The following is a 27,806-nucleotide window of genomic DNA, read 5'->3' on the forward strand; positions in this document are numbered from 1 at the left end:
GCCGCACCTGCGCTGCGCCCGGCCTCGGCGCTATCGATCACCACCCAAAGAGAGGCGTCCAGCAGCAGTTTTAGCGCTCGCCCGAACTAGTAGGGCGAAGCTAATGAATATCGGAGAAGTGGCATAGATTTGGCGGCGGCTGCAAACTTTAGCGGACGCCCCACTTTAGCGCCCCAAAAGTGGCGTCAATGAATTTCTAGGCCTATGAGTGCAGCTGATGGAGGAAGATCCAGTCTTTGTATTGACTGCACAAAAGGGTGCAAACAAGCATGGCTCCTTGTTCCTGATGGCATCATGGACCCACGAACATGTGGGTCTGTGATCCTGCCATTGGAATAAAGGAGCTGCTTTTGGCAGCATAAAGGCAGTGAGCCTGTATCTTGTGCTTGCAGTCTATGGGGCTTTGTATAATAGGAGAGACTAGCTCCCCACTCCAAATGTAAAAGCAGAATAGCAGCTCAGAGACATTGCACTCCCATGATCCAGACTACAGAAGCACCAGATATAAAAGTGTCCATAGCACCCACCATCCACTGACTTAACGGACACTTCAGATTAATGCCATGTCTTCAATGAAATCCAAGACACTTGTAAGGTGTGAATGATCCCTTATTACTAAAGGCATGCTGACTGTTTTTGGCCTGTATTTTGATTTTTGTGTGTGTGTGTATAATTGTGAATGTTTTTGGTAACCTGGATGATGAATTCACTATGCTGGGAATGACTGTAGTAGTTGAGTGCATAGGTCAGGCTGTCTTCATCTGAAGTCAACTTTATTGCAGTGACTGTCCACATCACGGAAGACTTCTCCTGGTCCTTCAATACCTCCTCTCTAGTGAAGAAGGCCCAGCAGCGCCTATATTTCCTAAGGAGGCTGAAGGGATGTAACCTGTCACCCCTGATCCTCTCTAACTTTTACTGCTGCACAATAGAGAGCATCCAGACGAACTGTATCACAGTATGGTATGGCAGCTGTAGCTACTATGACCGGAAAGCCCTGCAGCGGGTAGTCAAAACTGCCCAACGCATTACCAGCACCCGGCTACCGACCATAGAGCACATATACCAGAAACGCTGTCTACGGAGGTCACGGACCATCATCAAAGACCCTACCCACCCCAGCCACAGTCTGTTCGCCCTCCTGCCACCTGGGAGGTGCTACAGATGCATTCGCACCCGAACGACCAGATTTAGGAACAGCTTCTTTCCCAGGGCTGTCATCCTACTGAACTCCACAAATAAACTCTAAAGCCTGCACATCTGCCAATGCACTTTGTTATGGTTATGTTTATGTTAATGTATTACAAGCCAAATGTATGTTGAATGTTTAAATGTCTTAATCTAAACGTACACTCTCGGGAGCCGCAAGCCTACATTTCGTTGTACTGCACTTGTGCACTAACAATGACAATAAAGTTGATTATGATTATGATTATGATTAAGAAGGATTCAACCAGGCGCACACAACTGTCTTTAATAGATTGAAACAATGGCTCCTCCAATGTCTCAGTGGGTTATTTCTTTGCTGAGCAGTGTTGTTAGCACCACCATACGTGCATGTTTTAATTTTTTTAAGTAGTAGTTCACGTGCCTGATAATGTCCTTTTGTGGGGTTGTGTGCACAGGCTCTGTCTCCCTCTCGGCCGTAGAAAGATGCAGTGGTGGGCTTGGCTGTCTGTGTGTCAGCCTGTGCCAAATGATGCTCGTGAAATAATTCCTGCATGGCTTCAGTTATCAATACTGAATATTTTATTATAGGGGAGAGTAAGTTGCTTTCTGTTCAAAATTGGGATTTTATTTTGAAAAATGATTATGGGTGGTGTACTCTGGGAGTTGGGGGCGGAGTTGGTGGGTACTGGAGGAGTGTGAACGGGTGGGTGGGTGTGTAGGAGGGCGGGTGGATGGGTGTGGTTGGGTGCTGGTGGTGTGGGAGGGAGGGAAGGTGTGTGTGTGGGTGGGTGGGCCCTGGATTGGTGTGGGAGGGAGGGTGTGTGGGTGGGTGGGTGTGTCCTGGGTCGGGGAGGGTGGGTGTAGGTGTGGGAGGGTGGGTGGACGGGTGTGGTTGGGTACTGGGGGTGTGGGAGGGAGGGAGGGTGTGTGTGTGGGTGTGTGGGCCCTGGGTCGGGGAGGGAGGGTGTGTGGGTGGGTGGGCGTGTCCTGGGTCAGGGAGGGAGGGTGGGTGTAGGTGTGGGAGGGTGGGTGGACGGGTGTGATTGGGTACTGGGGGTGTGGGTGGGTGGGTGGGCCCATGGGGGCTGGGCCCTGGATTGGTGTGGGATGGAGGGAGGGTGTGTGGGTGGGTGGGCGTGCCCTGGGTCGGGGAGGGAGGGAGTGTGTGTGTGGGAGGGTGGGTGGGTGTAGGTGTGGGAGGGCGGGTGGACGGGTGTGGTTGGGTACTGGGGGTGTGGGAGGTTGTGTGGGTGGGTGGGCCCGTGGTGGGTGGGCCCTGGATTGGTGTGGGATGGAGGGAGGGTGTGTGGGTGGGTGGGCGTGCCCTGGGTCGGGGAGGGAGGGAGTGTGTGTGTGTGGGTGGGTGGGTTTGCCCTGGTTTGGGGAGGGAGAGAGGGTGTGTGGGCCCTGGATTGGTGTGGGATGGAGGGAGGGTGTGTGTGTGTATGTGGGCATGCCCTGGGTCGGGGAGGGAGGGTGGGTGTAGGTGTGGGAGGGCGGGTGGATGGGTGTGGTTGGGTACTGGGGGTGTGGGAGGTTGTGTGGGTGGGTGGGTGGGCCCTGGATTGGTGTGGGATGGAGGGAGGGGGTGTGTGTGTGTGTGGGTGGGTGGGCATGCCCTGGGTCGGGGAGGGAGGGTGGGTGTAGGTGTGGGTGGGTGGGAATGCCCTGGGTCAGGGAGAGAGGGTGTGTGTGGGAATGCCCTGGTTCGGGGAGGGAGGGAGGGTGTGTGGGTGGGTGGGAATGCCCTGAGTCGGGGAGAGAGGGAGGGTGGGTGGGCCCTGGATTGGTGTGGGATGGAGGGAGGGTATGTGTGTGTATGTGGGCATGCCCTGGGTCGGGGAGGGAGGGTGGGTGTAGGTGTGGGTGGGTGGGAATGCCCTGGGTCAGGGAGGGAAGGCGGGTGTGGGAGGGTGCGTGTACGTGGGTAGGCTGGGCCCTCGGCCATCTTGTTTCTGTTGTAGGTAATCGACTTTCTGCTGCGATTCTGCTTAATAATTAGATGCACATGGAAAAGTTGGCATTCATTTTAATTTGTTTTGTTGTCGACCCAACATTAAGATTTTAAAATAATGTTGTTGCAGCTTCCAGCTTACAGTGGAGATGTTTGATTATATGGATTGCGAGCTGAAAGTTGCTGAAGGCGGTAAGTTTTATTTTCAGTCTGAGCCTTTTAGTACACCACGTGACAGAAATGTTAATTCAGAAAATGATCTCTAGAAGGGCTGAATAAAAGGGTTTTTGGGAAATGTTGTGAAACAAATAGTTTGAGCTTTCAGAGGAAAATAAAACCGGTTGTTTTAATGTTATATAGCTTGTTCCATGCATTTGCTTATTGCTTCGTTTGATTGCACCTACTTGTATTTATTAGATTATTTAGTTTGGATAAACTGCAAATGTCCAATCAGAAGACACTTTGCATGTGAGAGTGTGAGTTTGCATTGTGATCCTGACCCAACTTTCAGCACTGCATATTATCTTTTAAAAACTGTTTTATTCTAATTAAATAATACGTTTATATTATCTTAGCTGCTTATCTGTAAGTTTCAGCTCTATAAAACTCAGGATAATTTCAATTATCCTAAACAGACCACTGAAGGGTTAATTATCATCCCTTTTGTATTAACATTCAATGAAGACCTAAACCAGATTGGCTCCCCTATGAATCAATGAGAAAATGGACAGATTGCGTGGTACTGAACCAGGTACAATAGAAAGCTGCCAGGTTCCATCATTGTATATACAGTACTGAGTTAGTTGATCTCAACCAGACTCTACAAGTAACTGACTTCTCTGCCCTTAGACTAGACAGAGGGGGAAAGAATCTAGATAATGTATCTACTCCTGATTGCTGTCCATTTACCCCCAGCTGGAAAGTACACGTGTGGGATGTTGACTGAGAGCAGGACTGGGCTTGGCTGTTATGTACCACAGTTGAATAGACTATTCACACATCAAGGCTCATGCATGAAGTGGGACATTTGTGTGAGGTACTGGAGGGCAGCTAGTGCATGTGGAACTGTACCCCAGCCTGAGACATTGCCATCCGGCAAGGAGAACATTGGGAGCAAGAAAATCAGTGTGAGCCACTACATGACCGCATGTAATAAACTGTATTGATAGGGATGTGGAAACCAGTTTTGACTTGCATGGGTATTTAAACATATAGATGTTGGACAACATTCTTTTCATCTTTCTTCTAACCTTTCTCTTTACCAGTGATAGGCCTGACCTGTGTAGGTGAGGGAGGGTATAGTTAGGGGGAACCTGTGAGAGAGGCTGGCCACTGAGGCAAGCTGGTACTTGGCTGCCATGGGGCAGATTTTAAACTTGCTACCCCAGGCGTAAAACTGGTGTTGCAGATCAGCTGTCCGTTGTAGAAACTGCCTGATTTTTATTTCCATGGGGGTAGATTACCAACTTCCCGATCCTCAACAATGGTATGAATCTGACTCTCATTCACAGCCCATACATGGAAGGGTGTGAATCTGACTCACTTTCACAGCCCGTACATGGAAGGGTGTGAATCTGACTCGTGTTCACAGCCTGTACATGGAAGGGTGGGAATTTGACTCGCGTTCACAATCTGAATGTGAGAGAGTCTGAATCTGACCTGCATTCGTAGCTCATACAAAGGAAAATGTGAACCTGACTAGTTTTTACAGATGTACGTAGGAAAGGGTGAACTTTGAAACTCTTCTTGTTGCTGACTGGAGAGCGGCCTAAACTTGCACTCCGGAACACAAAATGGTACTTTGCAGCTTTTTTTCCACGAGCAGTTGTCCGTTATAGGCAGTGTAAAGGTAAAGGGGTAGAAATTAACTTTAGGCTGGAGCACAGAACAGGCGGTATTGGATCGTCTGCCTGTTATACTCATCGCCTGATCTCCAATTTTATTGACTTGTGAATGGACTGAGTAGTGGGTTGTATGTATATCAGGCGGTCGATGCGATACCGCCTGTTTTGTGTTGCCACCCAAGACGAATTTTTACCCCAACGTGTTTTTCAAATGGATTTGGCTTGTTTTTAAAATGGTTACATTGCATAATAACTGATTTCTGTGCTGTGTGTAGGGGGGGTGGGGAAGTAAATTCACCCACTGAGCCTGTAGATTTCTTAGTTTTCTTTCAATAGAATTTTAATTTTTCATATGGAATTGACGCACAGGATTTAAACATTATTTTGAAGTTTAAGTTAACTTAAACTTAAAAGAAAAATGAAAATTCTATTGAGAGAAAACTGTAAGAAATCTACAGGCTCAGTGGGTGAATTTACTTTCCTCCTGCCTATCTATGTGAACTCCTACAGCCCTACAGCCCCTAAACTCTCTGGTCCTCTGACTCTGGCCTTTTGTATATCTTTCCCCTTCCTTCGTCCCTTCACTCGCGGCTGCACTTCCAGCCACTTAAGCCCCATGCTTTGGAATTCGCTCCCTCAACCCCTCTGCCTATCCACCTCCCTCTGTTCCTTTAAGACCCTCCTTAAAACCCACCTCTTTGACCAAGCTTTTTGTAATCCTTCTGAATATCTCCTTCTTTGGCCCGGTGTCCATTTTTGTCTAACTACGCTTCTGTGAAGCACCTTGGAATGTTTCTCTACTTTAAAGGTGCTATATAAGTGCACGTTGTTGTTGTTGTAGTAGTGTAGTTTCCAGTTTGACCATCAGTCTGCGCTGTGATTGGCCTCAATGCCCCTTTTAGGGAAGCACAAAATCCTTGCTGAGAAAAGTACATCAGTTGAGGACATGATTGAGTGAGATGCTGCAGGCTGCCCTCGTATGAGTTACTGACTTCAGATGATGAGGGGTGAAAATTGGAAAATAAAGTGGGTTGTGCTTTAATGCCTCAATTGCTCCACCTCTCTCATCAGATTCATGAGTCTTTTTCAAGTAAAGAGCTTCAGAACTTTTAAAAGACCTACTTTACTGCACTCTACAATATTTTAATCCCACATGCTTCTAAACATGTCCTCATTACCTGAATGCCTTTGGTAGAGATTCTTGGAGTCTAATTCTGGCAGTCTATTTTTATTCTGTTATTCATAAGAGTATTTTTATGTCTTGCAGTTTAAAATGGCAATTTTGAAAGGAAGAAAAGAAAAAGTCACTTTCAGGGAATTGGAGTACCGCAGCTTTCTAAAATATTTATTGAATTTGACATCTAAGAATCCAGTGACTCATTATTAAAATCTATCCAGTTTGGCTGTGTGTCATGGCTAAGTGCTGAACTGGATAGAGCACTGAAAGCTATTTGGACTATCGGCTAGGATCAATTTGCAGTTTATCCACAGTTCAGACTACTGCACTGTGTGATATGCTCCTTCCCCCTGTTTTAAAATTTCATTTTTAATTTTTTCCCCCCATTTCCTCCTCCTGAATGAACTCTGTTCCAATAGGGTGCAGTTACACAAGCAGTGACAGCATTCTTGTATCCCATGGCTACAGGCAGAGACCGCATTCTGGTATCCCATGGTTACAGGCAGAGACCGCATTCTGGTATCCCATGGTTACAGGCAGAGACCGCATTCTGGTATCCCATGGTTACAGGCAGAGACCGCATTCTGGTATCCCATGGTTACAGGCAGAGACCGCATTCTGGTATCCCATGGTTACAGGCAGAGACCGCATTCTGGTATCCCATGGTTACAGGCAGAGACCGCATTCTGGTATCCCATGGTTACAGGCAGAGACCACATTCTGGTATCCCATGGTTACAGGCAGAGACCGCATTCTGGTATCCCATGGTTACAGGCAGTCGCAGCCTTCAGGTGTCCCACCCAATCTGCCATACTTCATGTATGAGCCTGGACAGTGAGTGTCAACAAGCCATTCAACCAATAAGAGCCGATTCTGTGCTCACCAGACATCCGCAGGTGTGCACGTCTCAAGAAGGAGCGAGAAACCTGGCTGATTTCCCCCACCCTCCCTAGCGTGGGAATGCTAATTATTGCAAACACATGCTACTTTTTTTTCATAAGAAGCATACATACGCAATGGAACATATAACACATAATGTAAGTTCCGTGCCCAGCAATTCTGCTTTATGTACATGAGGCCAGTAGAGCTGGTGCTGATGAAGGGTCCCAGACCTGAAACGTTAACTCTGTTTCTCTCTCCACGGATGCTGCCTGGCCTGCTGAGTATTTCCAGCATTTTCTGTTGTTACTTCAGATTTCCAGCATCCGCAGTATTTTGCTATTCTATAGAGCTGGTGCTTGTTGCCTATTGAAGGAACAGCAGTAACAAATGGTCATTTTCTCCCCTCTTATCTGGGCAGGTATTTTTTTGCTAAATGTTTAAAGATATTTAATTTTTGGTGATTTTAATGGAGGTTGTTGATTCTAGGTGTTTAGGGATGTTTATAACAGCTTGTGCACTCGGTTGTTCATTTCACTAATAACCGAACTGTACGAAATCTGAGTGTTTGAGTGATCACTCACAACTGCTGTGTTCAGCCTTGTCTGTCAACTTCCAATTTTAGTTGTCCTCACCTTTCACCCCACCAGCCTCCACATTCAACGTATCATCCTCCACCATTTCCGCCACCTCCAACGTGATCCCACCACCAAACACATCTTCCCCTCACCTCCCCTTTCAGCATTCCAAAGGGACCGCTCCCTCCGCGACACCCTGATCCACTCCTCAGTCACCCCTAACAGCTCTTCTCCTTCGCCCGGCACCTTCCCGTGCAAGCGCAGGAGATGCAACACATGCCCTTTTAACTCCTCCCTTCCCACTGTCCAGGGCCCCAAACACCCCTTCCAGGTGAAACAGCGATTTACTTGTACTTGCAATTTAATATACTGTATTCGCAGCTCACGATGCGGTCTCCTCTAGATTGGGGAGACCAAGCGCAGATTGGGCGACCGCTTTGCGGAACACCTCCGTTCAGTCCGTAAGGGTAACTCTGAGCTTCCGGTCGCCTGTCACTTTAATTCTCCACTTTACTCCCACTCTGATCTCTCTGTCCTCGGCCTATTACATTGTTCCAATGAAGCTCAACGTAAGCTCGAGGAACAGCACCTCATCTTTCGATTAGGCACATTACAGTCTGCCGGACTCAACATCGAGTTCAACAATTTCAGATAATAATCCCTGCCCCCATTTTTCCTGTCCCATTTGCAACATTTTATCTTTCCTGCCTCTTACAAAAGTACAGGATGTTCTTTCAGTTCCTTCCTCCCCTCCTAAACCCTCCCCCCCCCCCCCCCCCCCCCCCGTCTCTGCACCTGCTTAATATGTTACATCTCCAGCTTTTTCCAGTTCTGATGAAGCGTCCCAGACCTGAAACATTAACTCTGTTTCTCTCTCCATGGATGCTGCCTGGCCTGCTGAGTATTTCCAGCATTTTCTGTTGTTATTTCCAATTTTAGTTATTCAACTCATTTCAGTGTCGCAATTCATCCCTAGTTCAACTGGTGAACAGTTAGAAAAGGTCATCACTTGGTTCATAGGAGTAAAGTGGCTTGCCACAGACAGTGTTATAGACAGAATGGGAAGTGAATATTAATAAATAGTACTTATCATTTTATAGCACCATTTTGGATTGCGAATTCTCCGAGTGCTTCATTTAATTGAATTAGTTTGAAGTGCAGTGTCTGTTGGGTAGGTAGATGACTGTTCGAGCGGGAAACCTACTGGAGTGAAAGGACAGAATGCATGTTTAATATAATTCTGAAGCAATACGCAAACCGTAGTACAGTGAGTACGTAAACACTGCCCATAAAAGGACACATTTCAAGCAACTTAAAATACTACAAAAAAAATGAAAATGTAGTGGAACGCCACAATCAAAACTCCTACGGTGAAATTTGAATGAAAAATACATCCAGTGCAGCTCTATAAACAAGACCTACCTACAGGCCTGTATTTACATAACCAACCCTTAACCTTTCACCTTTTTTGCTGCTGAATCCCTGCGCTGTAGCCATCCATTGCTGGTTGCAACCAGAATTGAGCTGACCGTCTGTGCTCCCTTGCAATGCAGTCAGACCGGGCTGCAGCTTTGCCACAAAGTTTTTTCATCCTATCCACCATGGCGAGGATCCGGCCCCTGGCTCTGTGTTTGCTGTGTTCCAAATGGGCCGTTGTATTCGGTCTGAACAGCTGTAGTAGAGTGCAGCGAATATTCATATCAGACGAGCAATGAAGAGGATTTTTAAAAATTGTAAAAATGCAAACCCAGCCGTTTTCTATGTGCTGACTCTGTGGTTGGAGAGGAGCTGCAACCACTGGCACACCAGGAAATGGAAGTTTACAACTTTTGAGATGAGGGTGGGGGGGAGGGGTAGAAAGACATGGATATCAGAATTGTAATTCACATGTAGTTCTAACATTAATTGGCAATACTGAATGGATATTAGTCATGACAATAGTTCTGACGAAAAGGTCATCGTCCTGGGATATTAGTCATGAACCTGATCTGGATTATGAAACATCTTGGAGTTGTTTTTTACAGGCTGGATATTAAAATGAAGTGGTGCTGATCAGAATGGAGTATTTGTAATTGCTTTTTATATTGTTAATAATGACGCATTACATTATTAATATGAAAATTGGCGAGCGAGATCAGGGGATTAAGAGATAGGACAAGAGTTACTGGTTGATTTACGCACCGAACGGCATCTCGCCCTCGGCCTCCCCGTTAGTTTTAAGAACTTGCTAGATTTGCACATTAAGCTTGCTGCAGGACGTTAAGTCTGGTCATTAATAGCGTGACTACCCTTTTAACATCGCAATATTTGTTAATGCAATGCCAATCAACATCTCTGGCCCAGAAACTGAACAATTTAAACTGTGGAGTCTCATTCCTTCAGGTGGTAAATTATTCTTAGAGATTTTTAAAATGTCAAATTTTACATTTGAACTGTTTTTCTTTCTTTTCCTTTCTGTCTCTTTATTCCCCTCTCTCTCTCTTAATCCAATCCTTTTTCCCCTCTCTTTATTTCTCTTTCTGTACCTGATTTGACTCCAATTCACCCTCCTTCTCAGTCATTCCTCTGTTTCTTTCTTAATCCTTAAATCTCATTGGTTAAGGAGATGCAGTGTTGGCCCCGCCATTCACTGAGGTCCCAGATGCCCCATTGCCCTCACTGCGCTGTTATCAGCTCACACTTCCAGCAAGTTAATGCGCAAAACATTTTTGAACTGAAGGGTGTATAAAAAGTCTGTTTAACTAACTAACTAACGGGAGACGCCCTGCTCCAGCAAGATCTGGCCCATTACGCAAGACCCGAACTAGTACTGCCAGCCTTGGGGAATCTGGCAAGTTGACTCCTGCAGTTGCCACAGTTGTGTAAGACCTAAATGTCAAGAGCTGGTAGCACTAGCGTGGTATTTACACAATATGAAAGCAGCTTGTGACACTCCACTACAGATTGTAGTTGTAATCTGGAAAATGCACTGAAAGGAATTCTTTTTAAAACAATCGTCATTATGGCCTAGGCAACTCCATTCCATGCACGTGAAGGAGTTAATCTTGGTCGTTATCCCATTTTTTCTTTACTTGCATAATGGTGCAAACTATAAGAGTGGAGGGAGGATCTGATTACTGGTATAAACCGTTCCACATTTTCATTATTAACTTGACAAACCAGAACTCCCGTATTCGTAAAATTATCAGTGATTATTGTTATCCTATTTGGGATAATATGTTCTTAAATTCCACTAATCAGTGTTTACAGATGGCGGTGATCGTAATTTAGACTATTCCCTTTAAATTCTTGGGGTGCGCCATCAAGCCACTTTTTATTATCTTATACGGATGGAAGTACAGGAAACTCTTTGGTATCCGGCACCGATGGGACCGGGATGGTGCCGGTTGATTAAAAATTCCGGATGACGGAGAGGGTTATCTACCGAGGCTATTTTTAACAAACAAAAATAAAAAATCAAGAAATGTGCAGTATACAGTAATTGGGTACTCACCTACAGAATGTTGTGTTAAATGGATGGTGGAAGATGCTTGATTAAGTACAGTACTGCCAGTTGAGGGTAATCCATAACCCTTTAATTACCTAACAGTAAAAAAAACTTATACAGTAAACAGAAAAGTGGCAGATCGGAACAGACTACCGGCAGCGCAGGAGAGTCAGACTCCTGTTATTGAGGTGTTCGGACTTCCGACAGCGCCAAGATGCCGAGTAGTGGCAGTTTGGAGAACTACCCCCACTGACTAACTCGGCCACCGCGGGAGTCTCGGACTCGGCAACATTTCCGGTTATTGAGGTGTTGTTTTCGGAGTATGAATTTTGCCGGTTAATAGAGAATTCCCGATATTTTAGGTGCCGTTTAAACGAGAGTTTCCTGTATTACAGTTGTGTGCTTGTTTGGATCACTGATACATCAGCACTGTATTTAACCTTTACTGAGCTACATTTTACTAAAACATTTTTATTTCCAGGAAAATTTTCTTGGCAAGAAAGGGAGAAAGGTTTTAAAAATGGTGTAGAATTGTAGAATGATACAGCACAGAAGGAGGCCATCGTGCCTGTGCCAGCTCTTTGGTAGAGCTATCCAATTAGTCCCACTCTTCCGCTCTTTCCTCATAGCCCTGTGAATGTTTTCCCTTCAAGTATTTATTCAATTCCCTTTTGAAAGTTACTATACTGAATCTGCTTCCACCACCCTTTCAGGCAGTGCTTTCCAGATCACAACAACTCACTGTGGGGAAAAAAAAATTGTTTCCTCATGTCGCCTCTGGTTCTTTTGCCAATCACCTTAAATCTGTACCCTCTTGGTTACCGACCCTTCTGCCACTGGAAACAGTTTCTCCTTAGTTTCTCCTTATTTACTCTATCAAAACCATTCATGATTTTGAACACTTCGATTAAATCTCCTCTTAACCTTCTCTGCTCTAAGGAGAACAACCCCAGTTTCTCCATATAACTGAAGTCCTTCATCCCTGGTACCATTCTAGTAAATTGCTTCTACAGGTTAAGTGTCCCGAATCTGGCAACCTCGGGACCGAGGCCGAGCCGGTTTCCGTGTTTTTCTGGACTTCGGAATGTGTTTCTGATGTCCGAAGTCCGGAAATATCGCGACCTGGGCTCGGGCGTTTCCAGACTTCGGACATCAGAAACACGTTCCGAGTCCAGAAATGCCTGGGTCCAGGTTGCGGTTTGACAGGGTGTCTGGATCCGGACATTTTATAGATTCCAGACACCCTGCCACCAATCGTCCCGGAGTCCGGATTCCGGAACATTCCGGATTCCGGAGCTCCGGATTTTGGACGCTCAACCTGTACACCCTCGCCAAGGCCTTGACATCCTTCCTAAAGTGTGGTGCCCAGAATTGAACACAATACTCCAGCTGAGGCCTAACCAGTGTTTCATGAAGGTTTAGCATAACTTCCTTGCTTTTGCTCGATATGTCTCTATTAATCAGACCAAGGATCCCACATGTTTCTTTTAACAGCCTTCTCAACTTGTCCTGCCACCTTTTAAAGGTTTGTATACATAGACCCCCAGGTCTCTCTGTTCCTGCACCCCCTTTAAAATTGTACCATTTAGTTTATATTACCTCTCTTCATTCTTCCTACCAAAATGTATCACTTCACACTTCTCTGCATTAAATTTCATCAGCCATGTGTCTGCCCATTTCACCAGTCTGTCTATGTCCTCCTGAAATCTATTACTATCCTCCTCATTGTTTACTACATTTCTGAGTTTCGTGTCATCTGCAAACTTTGAAATTGTCCTGTATACCCAAGTCCAGGTCATTAATGTATATCAAAAAGAGCAGTGATCCTGATGCCGACCGACCCCTGGGGAGCACCACTGTATACTGCGCTCCAGTCTGAAAAACAGCTGTTCACCACTACTCTCTGTTTTCTGTCCCTTAGCCAATTTTGTATCCATTCTGCCACTGTCCCTTTAATCCCGTGGGCTTTAATTTTGCTAACCAGTCTATTTACAAATGTAAGTGGAATGCTTGGGACGGCCGTCTAATTTTAAACACAGATTGTGCCGGTTGTATCCAAAGCTCAATGGAGGAACTAAGCCACATTCAAAGAAACATATGCTCTGAGATTTGCTCAGTTGTGTGTATGGCTGACAGTTACTTTGGATTGTAGCTGACAGTTGTTCAAATTCAGGAAGCTCTGGGAAATATTTTTAGGGACACTGAAGGGGCTGGAGCTGTTCAGTTGGTTGGTTTGCTGAGTCAGTTGGATAGGTTAGGCCACGTTAACTTCTACAGCTGGAAAGACTACAGGGAGAATGACTGCTGTGTGCACCAAGGCTAACTTCAGAATAAGAACTTAGCATTTATTTCTCATTTGAGGAGCTGGATAGTGTAAAATCTACTGGAAATATATATATATAATTACTGTTATATATTCACTTGTACATCTATTGTTCAGTGAATTTGCTTTTTATTCAAAGGTTGAAATGAGATCTGCTGTTGTGGATACTTTTTGAAGATGTGAGAGAGGTCTGTGGAGATCCAGTAGCTAAAGCAATTTACAGAAAGGTCAATATCCTGGGCTTGCTATCTAAAATATAACTAGATCAGGGCCAGTGAAGGTATTCCTGAGCTTGTCAGGAGCCTTGATTCATCAGATTAATCTAAGAAGCTGAAGTATCTAGAAATAAATAGGGCAAAATGGATCCAAAAACACAACCTGGCTTGAGAAGGTCAGTTTCTCTTGGTGACATCAGGAGCATGCAACATGGATTTTCTGCTGAAAGGGGAAGGTTTGCAGGTTTGATCTCTGCCTTCCTTCCTCTCTCTTTCCCCCTTCCCCCTAGTTCTACAGGTGCTGGCATCACCTGAATTCCTTGCCCATGTGGTCATTCTTGGGTGTGAGCCTAAACAATGGGCATCGATAGGTTATTTGATTACGGTGGAGATAATCCTAGCCGAGCCTGTTCTTCTTCTCACCAGATATCTATACACACACACACCCTCTCCACATCTTTACCTCTCTCTACTTCCTTAAGATGCTCCTTACTACCTCTTTGACCAAGCTTTGGGTCAGCTGTCCTACAGGAAACTTTGTGCTATCCGGCACCGACGGGACCGAGCTGTTGCCGTTCCCTCAAAACTGCTGGACACTCCAGCGTTAATGTTGAAGCATACGGAGCTTTTCATCTCCGTATCTGACAACAAACACTGTTGCTTAGCAACAGCTTCTAAACAGTCGGCCCGTACCTTGGAAGCGTCTCTCTGAAGCTGTTGCTAAGCTACAGGGACTTTGCAGAGCCTGACTGTTGGGGAAAAAAAGCCACGAGAAAAAAAAACCAACAAAACGGCTCCTGATTTTTGCCGGTGGCTCGAGCTTGCCAGAGATTTAGCCTCTGGATAACACAAAGTTTCCTGTACTATCTTCTTATCTGGCTTGGTGTCAAATTTTGTCTGATTACGCTCCTGTGAAGCACCTTGGAATGTTTTATTACATTAAAGGAACTATATAAATACAAGTTTCTGTTGTTGTCGTCATCTAATTCAGCGTGTGGGAGATTAAACCTGGGGCCCTCCCGCTCTGCACAGTCGAGCAGCATGCCAGATGGTGTATTTACTCACAGTCTTCAGTAAATCTTTCTGCTTTGTTTTAAAAGTTCATTGTGGTCAATTTGAGTTACTGGTAAGGACAAAGAGGGGTTCTGATTCATTGAGGACTTCTAACTTTCCTGTCGTAGCCTTTCTTCTGAGCTGCTGTTTTGAAATTAAGGGAATCCCCGATAGAAAATGACAGAAGAAAGTTAAGAGAGCTAAACACCACTAGGTCCTAGTGATGAAGTCAGTGGTGCGGGTTATAGTTAACATTCTGCTTTACATTGCCCTAAAACGGTCTTTACCCAGGACAAAGGCGCAAACTTGTTCATTGCTGACTGAGTTAAACTGCCTTACAATACCAATTGCAAAGTATTGCAAAGTCCATTGAGCAATAACGTTACTGGTATGTGTTGTGACAGCACTCTGAGTCAACCTGGTTATTTTACAGAAAAGTACAAATAACGGTAATTATTTTTACATTTTAAACTGACCAGAAAAGGTCACAAGGAAGCAAATAGTGTAATCTGGGAATTGCTTGAACTGCTTGTGCAAGATTGTGACTTACGCAAGCTCCTCCTGGGCTTTACAGGATCTGTTAAACACACTTAAGTTGCTGCCTTGCCTCTTTCCACTTCTGACAGAAGGCCCCTTTAAAATGACAACATCTACCATGATGTAGGCTGACCAGTCGTCGTCCCCCCACCCATTAAAAAAAAAGCATTGTAACAACCAAAGAAATTTGCGATGGGCTCGTTTTAACGTTACTGTTTTGTTCCCATCTTGTTTTCAGTATTCAGATCACTGGATACCTCCTATGCAATATCACAGATGCCATCTGGGCAGTGCCGACTGGCTCCTCTCATTCAGGTGATCCAAGACTGCAGCCACCTTTACCACTACACCGTAACGCTAATGTTCAAACTCCACTCCTGTAAGTATTCAGAAGTTCTGCAGCATTGTTCCCTACCCCTGACGAAGGGAGAAGCTACAATATTAATTGTAGGAATATTAATTGGGTCTAAGTCATCCTTATCCCAGCTGAATGGAGATCTCAATTAAATGTTCTATTGGTGCGGTGATGTTGCTGACACCATTAGTAATCCCCCTGGAGTATTTTGCTATAGCAGCGTGACTCCAAGTAGTTTTCTGTGCAGAAAGAAACTGTGTTCAGAATTCCTCAGTGTTTTTGGTTGGCCAGCTTTGTACAAACCATGGCTTGCTGTTCTTTTAACAAACTCTCCATCAAACCACGTGGCCTCAAGAGTAGAGTATTTGCCTCCCAGACACACAGTTGTGGATTTGGTCTCCGTGCTGTTGATTGGCTGAATCTGGCTCTGCTTGCTACCTTTGTTCCCTGCCAGTGCATTCGATGAAGCTTCTCACCGATGGTACTCCTGAGGGAGGAAAAATTGATGGTGCGTCTCGTTCGGTTGACGGACCTTGACAGTTTGCGAAGCCCACAACACAGACTGTCCTGGGCCTCGATAGAAGAACTGACTGTCCTGTCGCTGTCAAAATCTGGACCTTGTAACTACTGAACTGGAAACTAGGGAATTAAATTCCAGTCATCCTATTTAAATGTCCAATTGGATAGAACCAAATTCCAACTATCCGTTTGTTTCAGATCAAAACAGTAAATTCTCCTTTGCTGTAGTTGAGAGCAATGCACATGTTCTGAAATGGGACAGAAACTCTTGAAGCTAGTCAGTGCCCATTTTGAAAAGACCGAGTGGAGCTCTTGAGCCAATTCTGGAATCAAGATTGTTTTTGATGTATGACCTAAAGTGGGAGTTTTTGCTAACGAGCAAAATCAGTGATCGCGTTAGGTCCGCCATTGGTCAGTCTTTTAGGGCTCTGAGCGGGCAAAAGTGAACTAAATATGGTTGTATGGAGATTTCATGTTCTCGCAGGGAAGCAGGTAATGTGATTGGTTTCCTCCCCCACTCCTCTGGCACCTTCGAGCACTTCACTTTGTTCCACCCCTCTCACCCTTCCTTTAAAATCCTTGTTGTCTATCACCCCACCAAACCCCATCTCGCGTTTCTCCCCGAGATATCCTCCCTCCTTTCCCCCTTCAGCCTTTGCCCTAAATGACTTCTCATCCTGAGTGATTTCAATCTTCATCTTGGCTCCCCTTGTTGCCTGTCTTCTGAATGCACTGCCCACCTGTTCCCCTATACCTCTCCCTCCATATGGACTCTCCTACCCATATTCCTGGCCACCCCCACTCCATATCCCACAGCCTCTCTATATTTCCCTGGTCTTGGTCATCTCTGACCACTTCTGGTATCCCTCATCACCCATATTCTGCTACGCCATTCCAACCCCACTTCTTTCTGTCTCTCCCCATGTCACTTATAATTGCACTTTTTCAAACTCCCAGCAGCCTAGCCTTTGACCTTCCATTCACCACAATGCTTCTGCAGCCATCAACTTGCTCAACCACTCCTTCACCTCCACCTTGCTTGCCCTTGTTCCCAGGAAAACCTTGACTTTCTCCCACCCTGGTCATTCCGCCTGGTGTGGCCCCTATCTATGCTCCCTCAACTCCAAGGGGCGCAGGATTAAATATATGTGGCACACAACTGGTTTAGCCATCCGTCGCCAGATCTGGCTGGATCACATGACGTGCTAACGGGTTTCACTTTCCTGTGCCACAGTCATTCTGGGGAACAATGATAACCCTCAGCTTCTTTTTTCCACTATTGGGTATCTCCTGAATCACCTCTCCCTTGTCCCCTTCACGCTCACTTCCTGTCCATCATCCAGTCTTGGATGCGTTGCAAATCCCTCCATTTAAACATTGGCAAGACCAAAACCATTTGCTTCAGTCCCCGCCACAAACTGTACCCTTACCATCGATTCTATTCCCCTCCCCGGCCACTTGTCTCGGGCTGAACCACACTGTTTGCGACCTCAGCTCCTGTTCAACCTGAACTGAGTTTCCGACCCCATATCCCACCTCTCCTTCTTTAAGAACCTCCTTAAAACCCACCTCTTTGATCAAGCTTTTGGTCTCCCCTCCTAATTCTCCTTCTTTGGCTTGACATCCATTTTTCCTTCCACCTATGTGAAGTGCCTTAGGATGCTTTTTCTACATTAAAGGTTGATGTAGACTCCTCGATCGCTGTAACTGTTTTGTCGAAAGCAGATCAGTAATTAGAGTTGTGATGTAGGTGGGCTTAATAAAATTACACAAGAAAGAAAGAAAGACTTGCATTTATATAGCGCCTTTCACGACCACTGGACATCTCGAGCGCTTCACAGCCAATGAATTACTTTTGAAGTGTAGTCACTGTTGTAATGTGGGAAATGCGGCAGCCAATTTGCGCACAGCAAGCTCCCACAAACAGCAATGTGATAATGACCAGATAATCTGTTTTTGTGATGTTGATTGAGAGATAAATATTGGCCAGGACACCGGGGATAACTCCCCTGCTCTTCTTCGAAATAGTGCCATGGGATCTTTTACATCCACCTGAGAGGATAGACGGGGTGCGGGGCGGGGGGGCCTCGGTTTTAACGTCTCATCTGAAAGACGGCACCTGGAGTGGGACTTGAGCACAGCACAACACTTTTGAGAAAAAACATTTCCACATCCTTAATTTACACATTAAGTTCGCAGCAAACGTGTCATTAATTTGACAGTTTTTATAACAGGCTAATAATGAGTGTTCCAGTGCTGGCATGGGAAACAGAACATATTACAGCACCAGCTACTCAAAGTGCTTTAACCAACTCAAGCTCTCTGAAGCCACTTTTATACTGGTGCCTGTTTCGGTTGGATTCTGTGAGACCAGTGTTCGTGGAGAGGTTCCCGGGGCATGCAGAGGTTCCCGGGGCATGCAGAGGTTCCCGGGGCATGCAGAGGTTCCCGGGGCATGCAGAGGTTCCTGGGGCATGCTCTGTCCAATGCCGCCATGTGCAGTGCGTGCAGAAAGGAACTGGATGAGTTCCCAAGGGTGGCTGATGTATCTAGGCATAAAAAGTAGGTGGATCATCGGGTGCTGTCACCGGTCACTGACCGTGGAGCTTGCTTGATTAGTGATCGGAGGTTGGAGAAGGATTTTCCTGAATGGGCCTAAGGTTTTATTCCTCTGTTTTTTTTCCCTTTCCTAGGAGATTGTGTGGCTGCGTGGTGCAAGGGGAAACGGGGGTAATGGTGTGCAAGTCGCACCATGCTAGGATGGGATGGGCTTGCTGGAGCAGCTGATCTTTACCCGTCCCTCTTTATCATATGTACATGTGCTTACACTATTGCACCCGGCTCCCTTATCCTTCTGCCAGTCTTGTAAACCCACAAAATATTGTATCTACGATTCTGCCACCAGGGCAGGCAGCGGATTTAATAATTTACATGCCAGGAGCTAGTTAGCAGACATGTGTCTCTTCGAATCCAAACAAGCACCATTATAAAAGGAGCTTGTTTATATTGCACAAGGCTTTCAGTGCTCTGAATTCTCCTAATTTACATTGTGTGGTGAATTCAGAGCACCAGCAATGACACTGAAGCAACTGTGGATGCACAAAAGACGCAACTATATTTCTGGTAATATGATCTTTGGAAAAGGCGCATAACGGGGGGAATAAATGCTTGCTGGCCAGTGAGGCACTCAGAACAAGATGGCGCAGTCAGCAAAATTGGTGCTGGCTTTCCTTCTGCAGGCCCGTTAGAAACCTTCTTCATGACCTGTGTCTTAGGCTCCTCTGGAAGAAATTATTTCTCCTTGTTTGTTACATTACTTTCAGAGGCAACGCTATATAATACAAACAAGGTAATATATTCTAGTTTTTACGCATGAGTACTCATTGTAACTAGGAATAGCTATGACCATTTGTTCAAACCTATTCTCCTAAAGCAGTGGTGCGTGGGCCAGTTTAGACATCACATGAGGTACTGCTTTTGATCTGCTTCTGCATGTTTTAGGAATTTGAGCCTTTTTTCCCCAAACATGATTTTTTGCTCTCAGCCAAATGGATATCAGTTAATCATTGCATGCTACCCACGTTGGTTGGGCCTGGAAATAGAAATAGTGTCAGTGCTGTAATATTCCCACTTCAATGGAGACACTTGTGACATTTTATTGAAAGATGAGGTAGGAAGCTATCTGGAAAATCTGGTTTTTGCAAGTTCATTATGTCACAATATTGCGCAACAACACACCCATGTGATGTGTAGTAGGGAACATATTCTTCTATGTCAAATGCATTCTTTGCACAAAGCTTGATGTTGTATAGTTTTCCCCCTCCACCCACCACTGGCCCATTTCCCTCCCCATCTTTCTCACTTCCTCTCCCAAAAGTGCAGTTCCATAGGTGCAAGCAGCCCTCCACCACCTGACTTTGTGTGAGCCTTGGCAGGGCGCTGCCAGACTGACTGTATAAGGTCACCATGACTACCAAGGTTGCACCAGGTTACTAAATAATCCAAGGGGACTGCAGAATGCAAAGTCTATTCCATATCTCTCCTAGTTTTCTGCTTAACTCATTATTCCTATAGAATGGGCTGTACTTTCAGCTGTCGCTTATGGGTTCCCACCTGGTTGTGGACAAGATCAGGCTGGGCTGTATTTTTCCCCTCCTTCCATTTGGATGAGGTATTGGAGGCCCTCAGTGCGTGCTGAACTGTAGCCCAGCATGTATGAGAATCCTCAGGAGAGGCGTGGAGTGGAACTATGTTATTTTTTATTCATTCACGGGCTGTGGGCATTGCTGGCAAGACAAACATTTATTGCCCATCCCTAATTGTCCTTGAGAAGTTGCTGGTGAGCCGCCGCCTTGAACCGCTGAAGGCTGTGTGGTGATGTCAGCAAGGATATTGCCATAAAAAGTTTTTTTTTAAGAAAAGGAGATTCCCATATTATTATTTTCATATTTTACAGCAACAGCTTAGGTACCCAACTTGTTAGATGGAGCCAGCTTTCTATATCAGGTTAAACATTACCAACGCCAGGTGTCAGAAGAGGTGCAGAATTAAACGGGATGAATTAAGCAGGCACATTTATGCTTTCTCATATTTGTCTGAATGAATGAAGAGATGATTGAACAGAATTAAATCCCAGTTGCTCCAAATTTGGTTTAACCATATCACTGTGGCTCTTGGGCTTTGATGGCCATTTAGAGGTACATGTTTGCAGACTCAAGCAGGTGTGCAAACATCTATTTAGTAGGAGCATTGTTTTTTTTAAATTTGTTTATGGGACCTGGGCGTCGCTGGCAAGGCCATCATTTATTGGCCATCCCTAATTGCCCTTGAGAAGGTGGTGGTGAGCCGCCTTCTTGAACCGTTGCAGTCCGTGTGGTGAAGGTACTACCACAGTGTTGTTAGGGAGGGAGTTCCAGGATTTTGACCCAGTGACGATGAAGGAACGGCGATATACTTCCAAGTCAGGATGGTGTGTGACTTGGAGTGGAACTTGGAGGTGGTGGTGTTCCCATGCGCCTGCTGCCCTTGTTTTGTTGCTAGTTGCATTCAGATGCGGAGATTTAAAAAGAAATTATGTTCCCACTTCGTGCAAATTCCAAAGTGGGCCTTGGGTCTAAGCGCTGATCTGTTTTCATAAAACACAAATGGTTGGCATGTATGGAAAACTCCTCTGTTATCTACATAGTCAATTCTCTCATGTACACACTATTAGAATGCCACTCATTGAAGTCAGTTATCCTAATGATTTTTCCACATTCCCCCCAAATAGCCCTGGAAGCAACATTACCCCCTTTGGATGGGAATTGTAATGGTGACACAGTGTATTTTTGAACAGCAGGACCTTGATTTATCAGCGTTCCTCTAATCCGCACTTGAGATTATCCATGAGCAAACAGGCAGGAGTCCAGGCTGCGGTTGGAGTTGCGTCTTTCAACTATTTGGCCGCAGCTTTGGGTCGGGCCTTGGCATGCACCAGGAAATCTTCCACTTGCACCTCGGGTTGGGGATTTGCGTTGGGTCAAATCTTTTGCTTGGCTGTCCAAAAGCCACTTGGAATATGCAGCACAGAATTCGTTGTGTTGTGTTGCGTTGGGGTGGGCCAGGTCACACCTTTTGATGGGCTGACACGTCAGGTCAGGAAAGTTCTTTTATTGGCATTGAGCTGCAACTTGATTACCCTTGGTGGTGGGTGGAGGGGGAGTTATGTTGAATTGTCGAGGCTCTGGTACAATCTCAATGTTATTGACTCTACCTTCAGCAATAAGCGATTAAAAGTATACAGCGCCTTTTAAATATTCCCAAGCTGTCAGTTGCACTGCTCCATTGGACACTTTGATCTGTGACCCAAATCGAACAGGCTGCTTTGCTTTGATGAGCATGCCTGACATTTACTGTATATATAGGTTTTCAGATAAGTGGTGTCGATAATGTACTCCTATACAGTCTGGAGCATGCAGTCTCTGTTTGATGTCACTGTAAAAGTAGTGCTGTGATCTGGAAGTACACCAGCTCAGCCAAGAGACAGGATTTCAGAGTAATTGCAGCAATTTGGAGAGGAAGTTAAACCTAAGTACATTTTAATGTGTCTCTTTATGGTTTGGCTTTAATTGCATTGGTGCATTTTCACTTGTACAAAGTACATTCTGAGCTGGCCAATCTGGAATGGTTTGCGAGTGTTTAGCAGTTCAATTAATACCTCCTACTTCAGGATTTAAAATTCAAAAGCTGAGTCACAATTACTGAATAAACCTAATGAGCTGAATCCGCTCAAACTTTGCTGCTTTCTCTCATTTCAAACATATGGGTGGTGGAGTTAATCTTTAGAGTACAGTTCAGATATGGAAATGGTATGTCAACAAGGCAGCTAGTCAAGGAGGAATAATGTAGGATGTAAGGTTATCTAGATATGCAGGAGTTGTATTCACCTTAATTGGCGTTGGGGGGACAGAGAGAAACTTTGCAGAACCATTCCTCAGAATATTAATTGGGTTGGGCAAATTACGCGATAGATTAGCTTATTGTACAAGGTCTGCGGACGAAATGGGCTCGATGAACCAAGTGGCCTTTTCTTGTTCCATACTTCAGCACAAGTTAAGAAGTGAAACAAACTTTTTTTTAAAAACTCTCTGACTGTCAAAAATCTGAAATAAAATCATGAAATGCACAGGAGATCATTCAGCATCGGAAAGAGAAAGGTTATTTTGGACAGGATCTTTCCTCAGAATTTACTGATTTTATTTTTCCAATATAACCTTAAAGGGAACAGGTTAGGCAAAATTAGTTTTAAACTTCATGTATATTGGTTCTAATTGATGGAAAATTAGAGTTTTATCAATCTCTTTCATATTCAGACTGAAGTTGATATCCAATTAAGGCTGCACAAATCCTGAAGTCCCCAGCTGACTAGTGTGGGTGTGTAAATGTGCAGTGTTTTTGAATTACTTTCTTTGCATAACTCTCCAAATATTTACTGAGCCAAATCTGGTGCAGCAACCAGAATGAGCCACCTAGTCTTATTGTTTAACGTTACATTAATACAGTACTGCTTACATACATTTCAAGAGAGATTAGTTAAAGTTAATAAACCCTTTATTTTACAGTGCATTTTAATTTAATTTTTAATCCTGTGTTTCGCCCACTCTATTTACATTTAACTGCATACTATTGACAAAGTTCGCTCTTAATAACAGGAGGTATAAAGCTGTTAACATTTCCTCCATTTTAACAATCCACTGTATTAACTTGCCTGGTCTTTAATATTGATTTATCTGTACATCCATCACACTTGAGGGAATGGACAAGTCTTTCTCTTTTTTTTTCTCCTCTGATTTTCTCCCTTTTCCTTTCCTCTTTACTCTCAGCCATTGGTGTACTAATGAAGGGTTGGACTGGCATATGGTTGTTTCCGCTGCTTCTAAAATATCTGACGAAAGACTCACATTAAGATATGGCAGAAGCTCTCTAGGACTGAAATGAGTGTTGAGAAGCTACCTGACCATTGGAACCATGAACAACCAATTACAGAGAATGGCAACATGGAATCAGGTTGTTCGGTTCAACCAGTCAGTGGTGATGTTTATCCTTCACACAAGCAGTAGTCCTATTCCCATGTGCCACCCTGTTCCCATATCCCTTTATTCCCTTTCCTTCAACCACCTATGTAACCCATTCTTAAATGTTGACATGGTCTCTTGTTCAATCACTAATTCCAGTAGTGCATTCCACAGCCTCACAACCCTCTTTGTAACAAAAGGTTTCTCCTGCCCTCTGTCCCATTTCCCTTAGGATCTTTGGATGTATTCTGTCGGGTTCTGGTATTTTGTCCTTCTTTAGCTTAACAAGGCCACCTTGGCTCTCACTTGGTGCGTCACTGCTGATCACTGGATGGCATTTCTAAGTATGGACTCTGGCCATCTCTGTTTGAATTAGACCTTTCCTGGTCTGTGTGACTCAGTCCCACATCATACCTCAGATCATCCATATCTGATACCAGCTATAAAGATTGCACTGGGTCTGTAGCTGTAACAGATGCTTTGTTACCATAAAGGTTCCTAGTTCTTGGTGTTATAATGACATTTCTGTACTAATCCTATTAACTTCCTGTTTAGGATAGTGTTCAGTTTGATAACTTTGAAAATGCTTCATGCAGCTTTCAATTCATAATATGAACAAATGAATGTACAGTTGTTCATGAAGTAAAATTCATTGTGTACCTTCTTGAACAGGTTTGCCAGCAGACACTTTGCAAGGACACCGGGAGCGATTCTATGATGAATTTCACAGGTAACAAAGAACTGTTATAATCTTTGTTGACTATTTTAATGAATTGGGAGAGACTTAATTGAAGATCTCCTCTGGAAACCTTGGTTCAAGACTGGCCGATAACTGCCACACATTTTCACTGCTGGCTGGATAGGTGTGGGAAGAGTAAATGGTTTGCGATTTACAGAGTTTGCACTGCTGCAGATCTTACACTTTTATAAATTTGAACGATGCAGCCGCAGAGAAGGAAAGGTTGTGCAGGGTCTTCAAACTTGTGTATTGAAATGTATTAGAGTGTGAATAGCCTGTTATTTACAGTGTAGAGATACTAGTATGAAGGCCATACTCAAAGCACTGAGCTTTTTACACTACTATAGTATCGTGCTACATGATGACGGCCAGGATCAGCAACTTGGTACTTGATGGTCATCTTATGGTGTACCCCAGGGGTCAGTGTTAGGTCCACCTTTGTTCTTGATGTACATAATTTGATTTGGACTCGGGTGTAAGGAACACAAGCTCGAAATTTGCTGATGGCACAAAAGTAAGTGGTTTGGAAAATGGTGAGGAGGGCTGTACAAGACCTCGGGAAGATACAGGATAGCAGAATAGGCAAATGGGTGGAAGATGCAATTTAATGTGGATAAGTGTGAGGTAATACATTTTAATGCACTGAATAAAGTAAAAAAAACTTTTGTATTTATGAACATAGCACAGAATGCCTCTTTTTATTGAGCTGTTTTTGATTTTGTTACAGCCTAAAGAGTTTCTTTAGCCGATCTCGAGACATGTTGTATTTCAAGCGGCTAATCCAGATCCCAAAATTGCCTGAGGTATGGGACTTTCTTGGAAAAATAGCATGATAGTACACTCTAATGAGCTCTTAATCTGTTTAGTTTGGCTTCTTATAAACTACTGGCTTCTGTTCTATTTGCTGAAAGAAGACTGCACTTCTCTCCATTTAAGAGTTTAATGGAACGCACTTGTAATAACTTTTGAGTCGCTTAACTCTTGAAGATGGTGAATTCTACCCACATCCTTTTGGATTACAGATGAATGTATGAACAGATCGCCTCATCCTCGTGCATAATATTTTTAATTTCCTCCTGCACACATGATGGTCAGTCTGGAATCCTGGTGCTGCTGTAGACATCTCTGTTGATGCTATTAGTACAGCTGCTTGCTTAGTTATCAGGGGCTTTGCTTAAATAATGTAGAAAGTGTATTTGTTTTTTTGTCTTGCCTCAACCAAGACTGAAGAACTAGCTCTGCCCGGGTGAGTATGAGCCCATGGATCAGTGCTGGGGCCTCAACTATTTACAATCTATATTGACAATACAAAGATAGGTGGGGAAGCAAGTTGTGAGGAGGACACAGAATGTGCAAAGGGAGATAGATAGGTTAAGTGAGTGGGCAAAAATTTGGCAGATGGAGTATAATGTGGGAAAATGTGAAGTTATCCACTTTGGTAGGAAGAATAGAAAAGCAAAATATTATTTAAATGGATAGAGACTACAGAATGCTGCGGTACAGAGGGATCTGGGTGTCCTCGTACATGAAACACAAAAAGTTAGCATGCAGGTACAGCAAGTAATTAGGAAGGCAAATGGAATGTTGGCCTTTATTGCAAGGGGGATGGAGTATAAAAGTAGGGAAGTCTTGCTACAACTGTATAGGGTGCTGGTGAGACCACACCTGGAGTACTGCGTACAGTTTTGTTCACCTTATTTAAGGAGAGATATACGTGCATTGGAGGCTGTTCAGAGAAAGTTCACTAGGCTGATTCCTGAGATGAAGGGGTTGTCTTATGAGGAAAGGTTGAGCAGGTTGGGTCTATACTCATTAGAGTTTAGAAGAATGAGAGGTGATCTTATTGAAACATATAAGATTCTGAGCAGGCGTGACAGGGTAGATACTGAGAGGATGTTTCCCCTCGTGGGGGAATCTCGAACTAGGGGGCATAGTTTCAGGATAAGGTGTCGCCCATTTAAAACGGAGATGAGGAGGAATTTCTTCTCTGAGGGTCGTGAATCTTTGGCATTCTCTACCCCAGAGCGCTGTGGAGGCGGAGTCATTGAATATATTCAAGGGGGAGATAGACAGATATTTGAGCTACAGGGGAGTCGAGGGTTATGGAGAACAGGCAGGAAAGTAAGTTGAGGCCAAGATCAGATCAGCCATGATCTTATTGAATGGCGGAGCAGGCTCGAGGGGCCGAATGGCTTACTCCTGCTCCTATTTCTTATGTTCTTATGGAGTCTGGGGTTTGAATTCTGTCCTAGTTGAGGATCCAATGCTTCTCTGCTGTGGCTACCAGGTTGTTCTCAATGGTATAGGGGTACAATTTTCCATTTGAGGAGGCAGCCAAATGTGGAGAAGGTCCTACCCATTTATAGAAATATAAACCATAATTTAAATAATATTTCATAGTACCCCAAATAGATTTTTTATCAAGTCTTTGGACACTATCCAGTGCATCTTATGTTACATTTTTAACAGAGTCCTCCAAATTTTTTGCGAGCTTCTGCCCTAGCAGAACATGTGAAACCAGTGGTGATTATTCCTGATGAGGCTCCGGCAGATGATACTGAGGAACCGGAAAGTCACGCAGAGGTCCATGCCGCTCCAGTGACTGAATCTCAGGTAAGAGGTAGATTTTCCCGATGGGATCCCTTTGGCTCTCTAGTAGGCTGGGAATTTTTAAAGTAAAATTTAAGATGAAATCCAAAGTAAAAATGTGAGCAGAGTCCAAGCAAGAGAGCAGTTTTAAAATGGGGAAAGCGAGGCAGGAGCAGAGTGACTTGGTTGTAAGGGTCTTCATTCACGAGGATAGTGATTAACATAGTGTTAGCTCAATAATGAGGAGATTCTAATTGAATAAGAATCCCAGATACTAGGTGGTATTCCTCCTTCTATCCAACATATAGGGGTAAAAATTGGGTAGCGCCCCCTTTGGGGAGCTACCTTCGCCGGGGCACTAATTTTAGCGCCCCGAAAATGTTAGCACCCCTGCGGCCGATACTGCAGGCCTTCCTCCCCTTCTTAAAGGGGAGGGGCCTGGCGCAGCGCGTCCCGGTGCCCAGCTGAGCCACCAGGGATCAGGAGTGCCGGCAAACGAGCCCGGCACTCAAGAGGATGACGTCATCGCCGGCGGCGCTAATGGTTAGCGACCCCGCTAACCTCCTGCTGAATTTTGCGGGTGGCGTTAGCGGCACCGCGCCCAGGCGCTAGTTGATTTGCGCTAACGGGAGGCACAAATCAACCGAATTTAGCCCCCATAGACTTTTAGCGGTTTTATATTGGGAGCAACATAATTTTATAGTTGCTACTACAGGGGAATTTAAGTAACTCTTTCAAAAGAGAAGTCAAAGTTGCCTAGAGGTATGTTCTTGGGGGTGGGGGTTGGAGTTGTGGTACTCGCCTTGCTCACACCGCACTCGCACTACACGCCAT

The 27,806-nt window shown here is 44.7% G+C and overlaps 1 protein-coding gene across 3 annotated transcripts in view; it reads left to right on the top strand.

The window, feature by feature from the left end:
• LOC147104380 (huntingtin-interacting protein 1-related protein-like) overlaps positions 1 to 27,806 on the top strand; it is a 171,187-nt gene that overhangs the window by 87,299 nt on the left and 56,082 nt on the right. For all 3 annotated transcript variants that reach the window (XM_085961679.1, XM_085961677.1, XM_085961678.1), the window contains 5 exons: positions 3,255 to 3,316; positions 15,456 to 15,596; positions 24,317 to 24,374; positions 25,111 to 25,186; positions 26,853 to 26,996. In XM_085961679.1, the coding sequence (XP_085817805.1) occupies positions 3,255 to 3,316; positions 15,456 to 15,596; positions 24,317 to 24,374; positions 25,111 to 25,186; positions 26,853 to 26,996 (481 nt within the window). The remainder of the gene's footprint in view (positions 1 to 3,254; positions 3,317 to 15,455; positions 15,597 to 24,316; positions 24,375 to 25,110; positions 25,187 to 26,852; positions 26,997 to 27,806) is intronic.

The sequence above is a fragment of the Somniosus microcephalus genome, chromosome 19 (assembly GCF_052327205.1).
Source record: "Somniosus microcephalus isolate GS21.2 chromosome 19, FLI_Smic_1.0, whole genome shotgun sequence".
Taxonomy (NCBI): domain Eukaryota; kingdom Metazoa; phylum Chordata; class Chondrichthyes; order Squaliformes; family Somniosidae; genus Somniosus; species Somniosus microcephalus.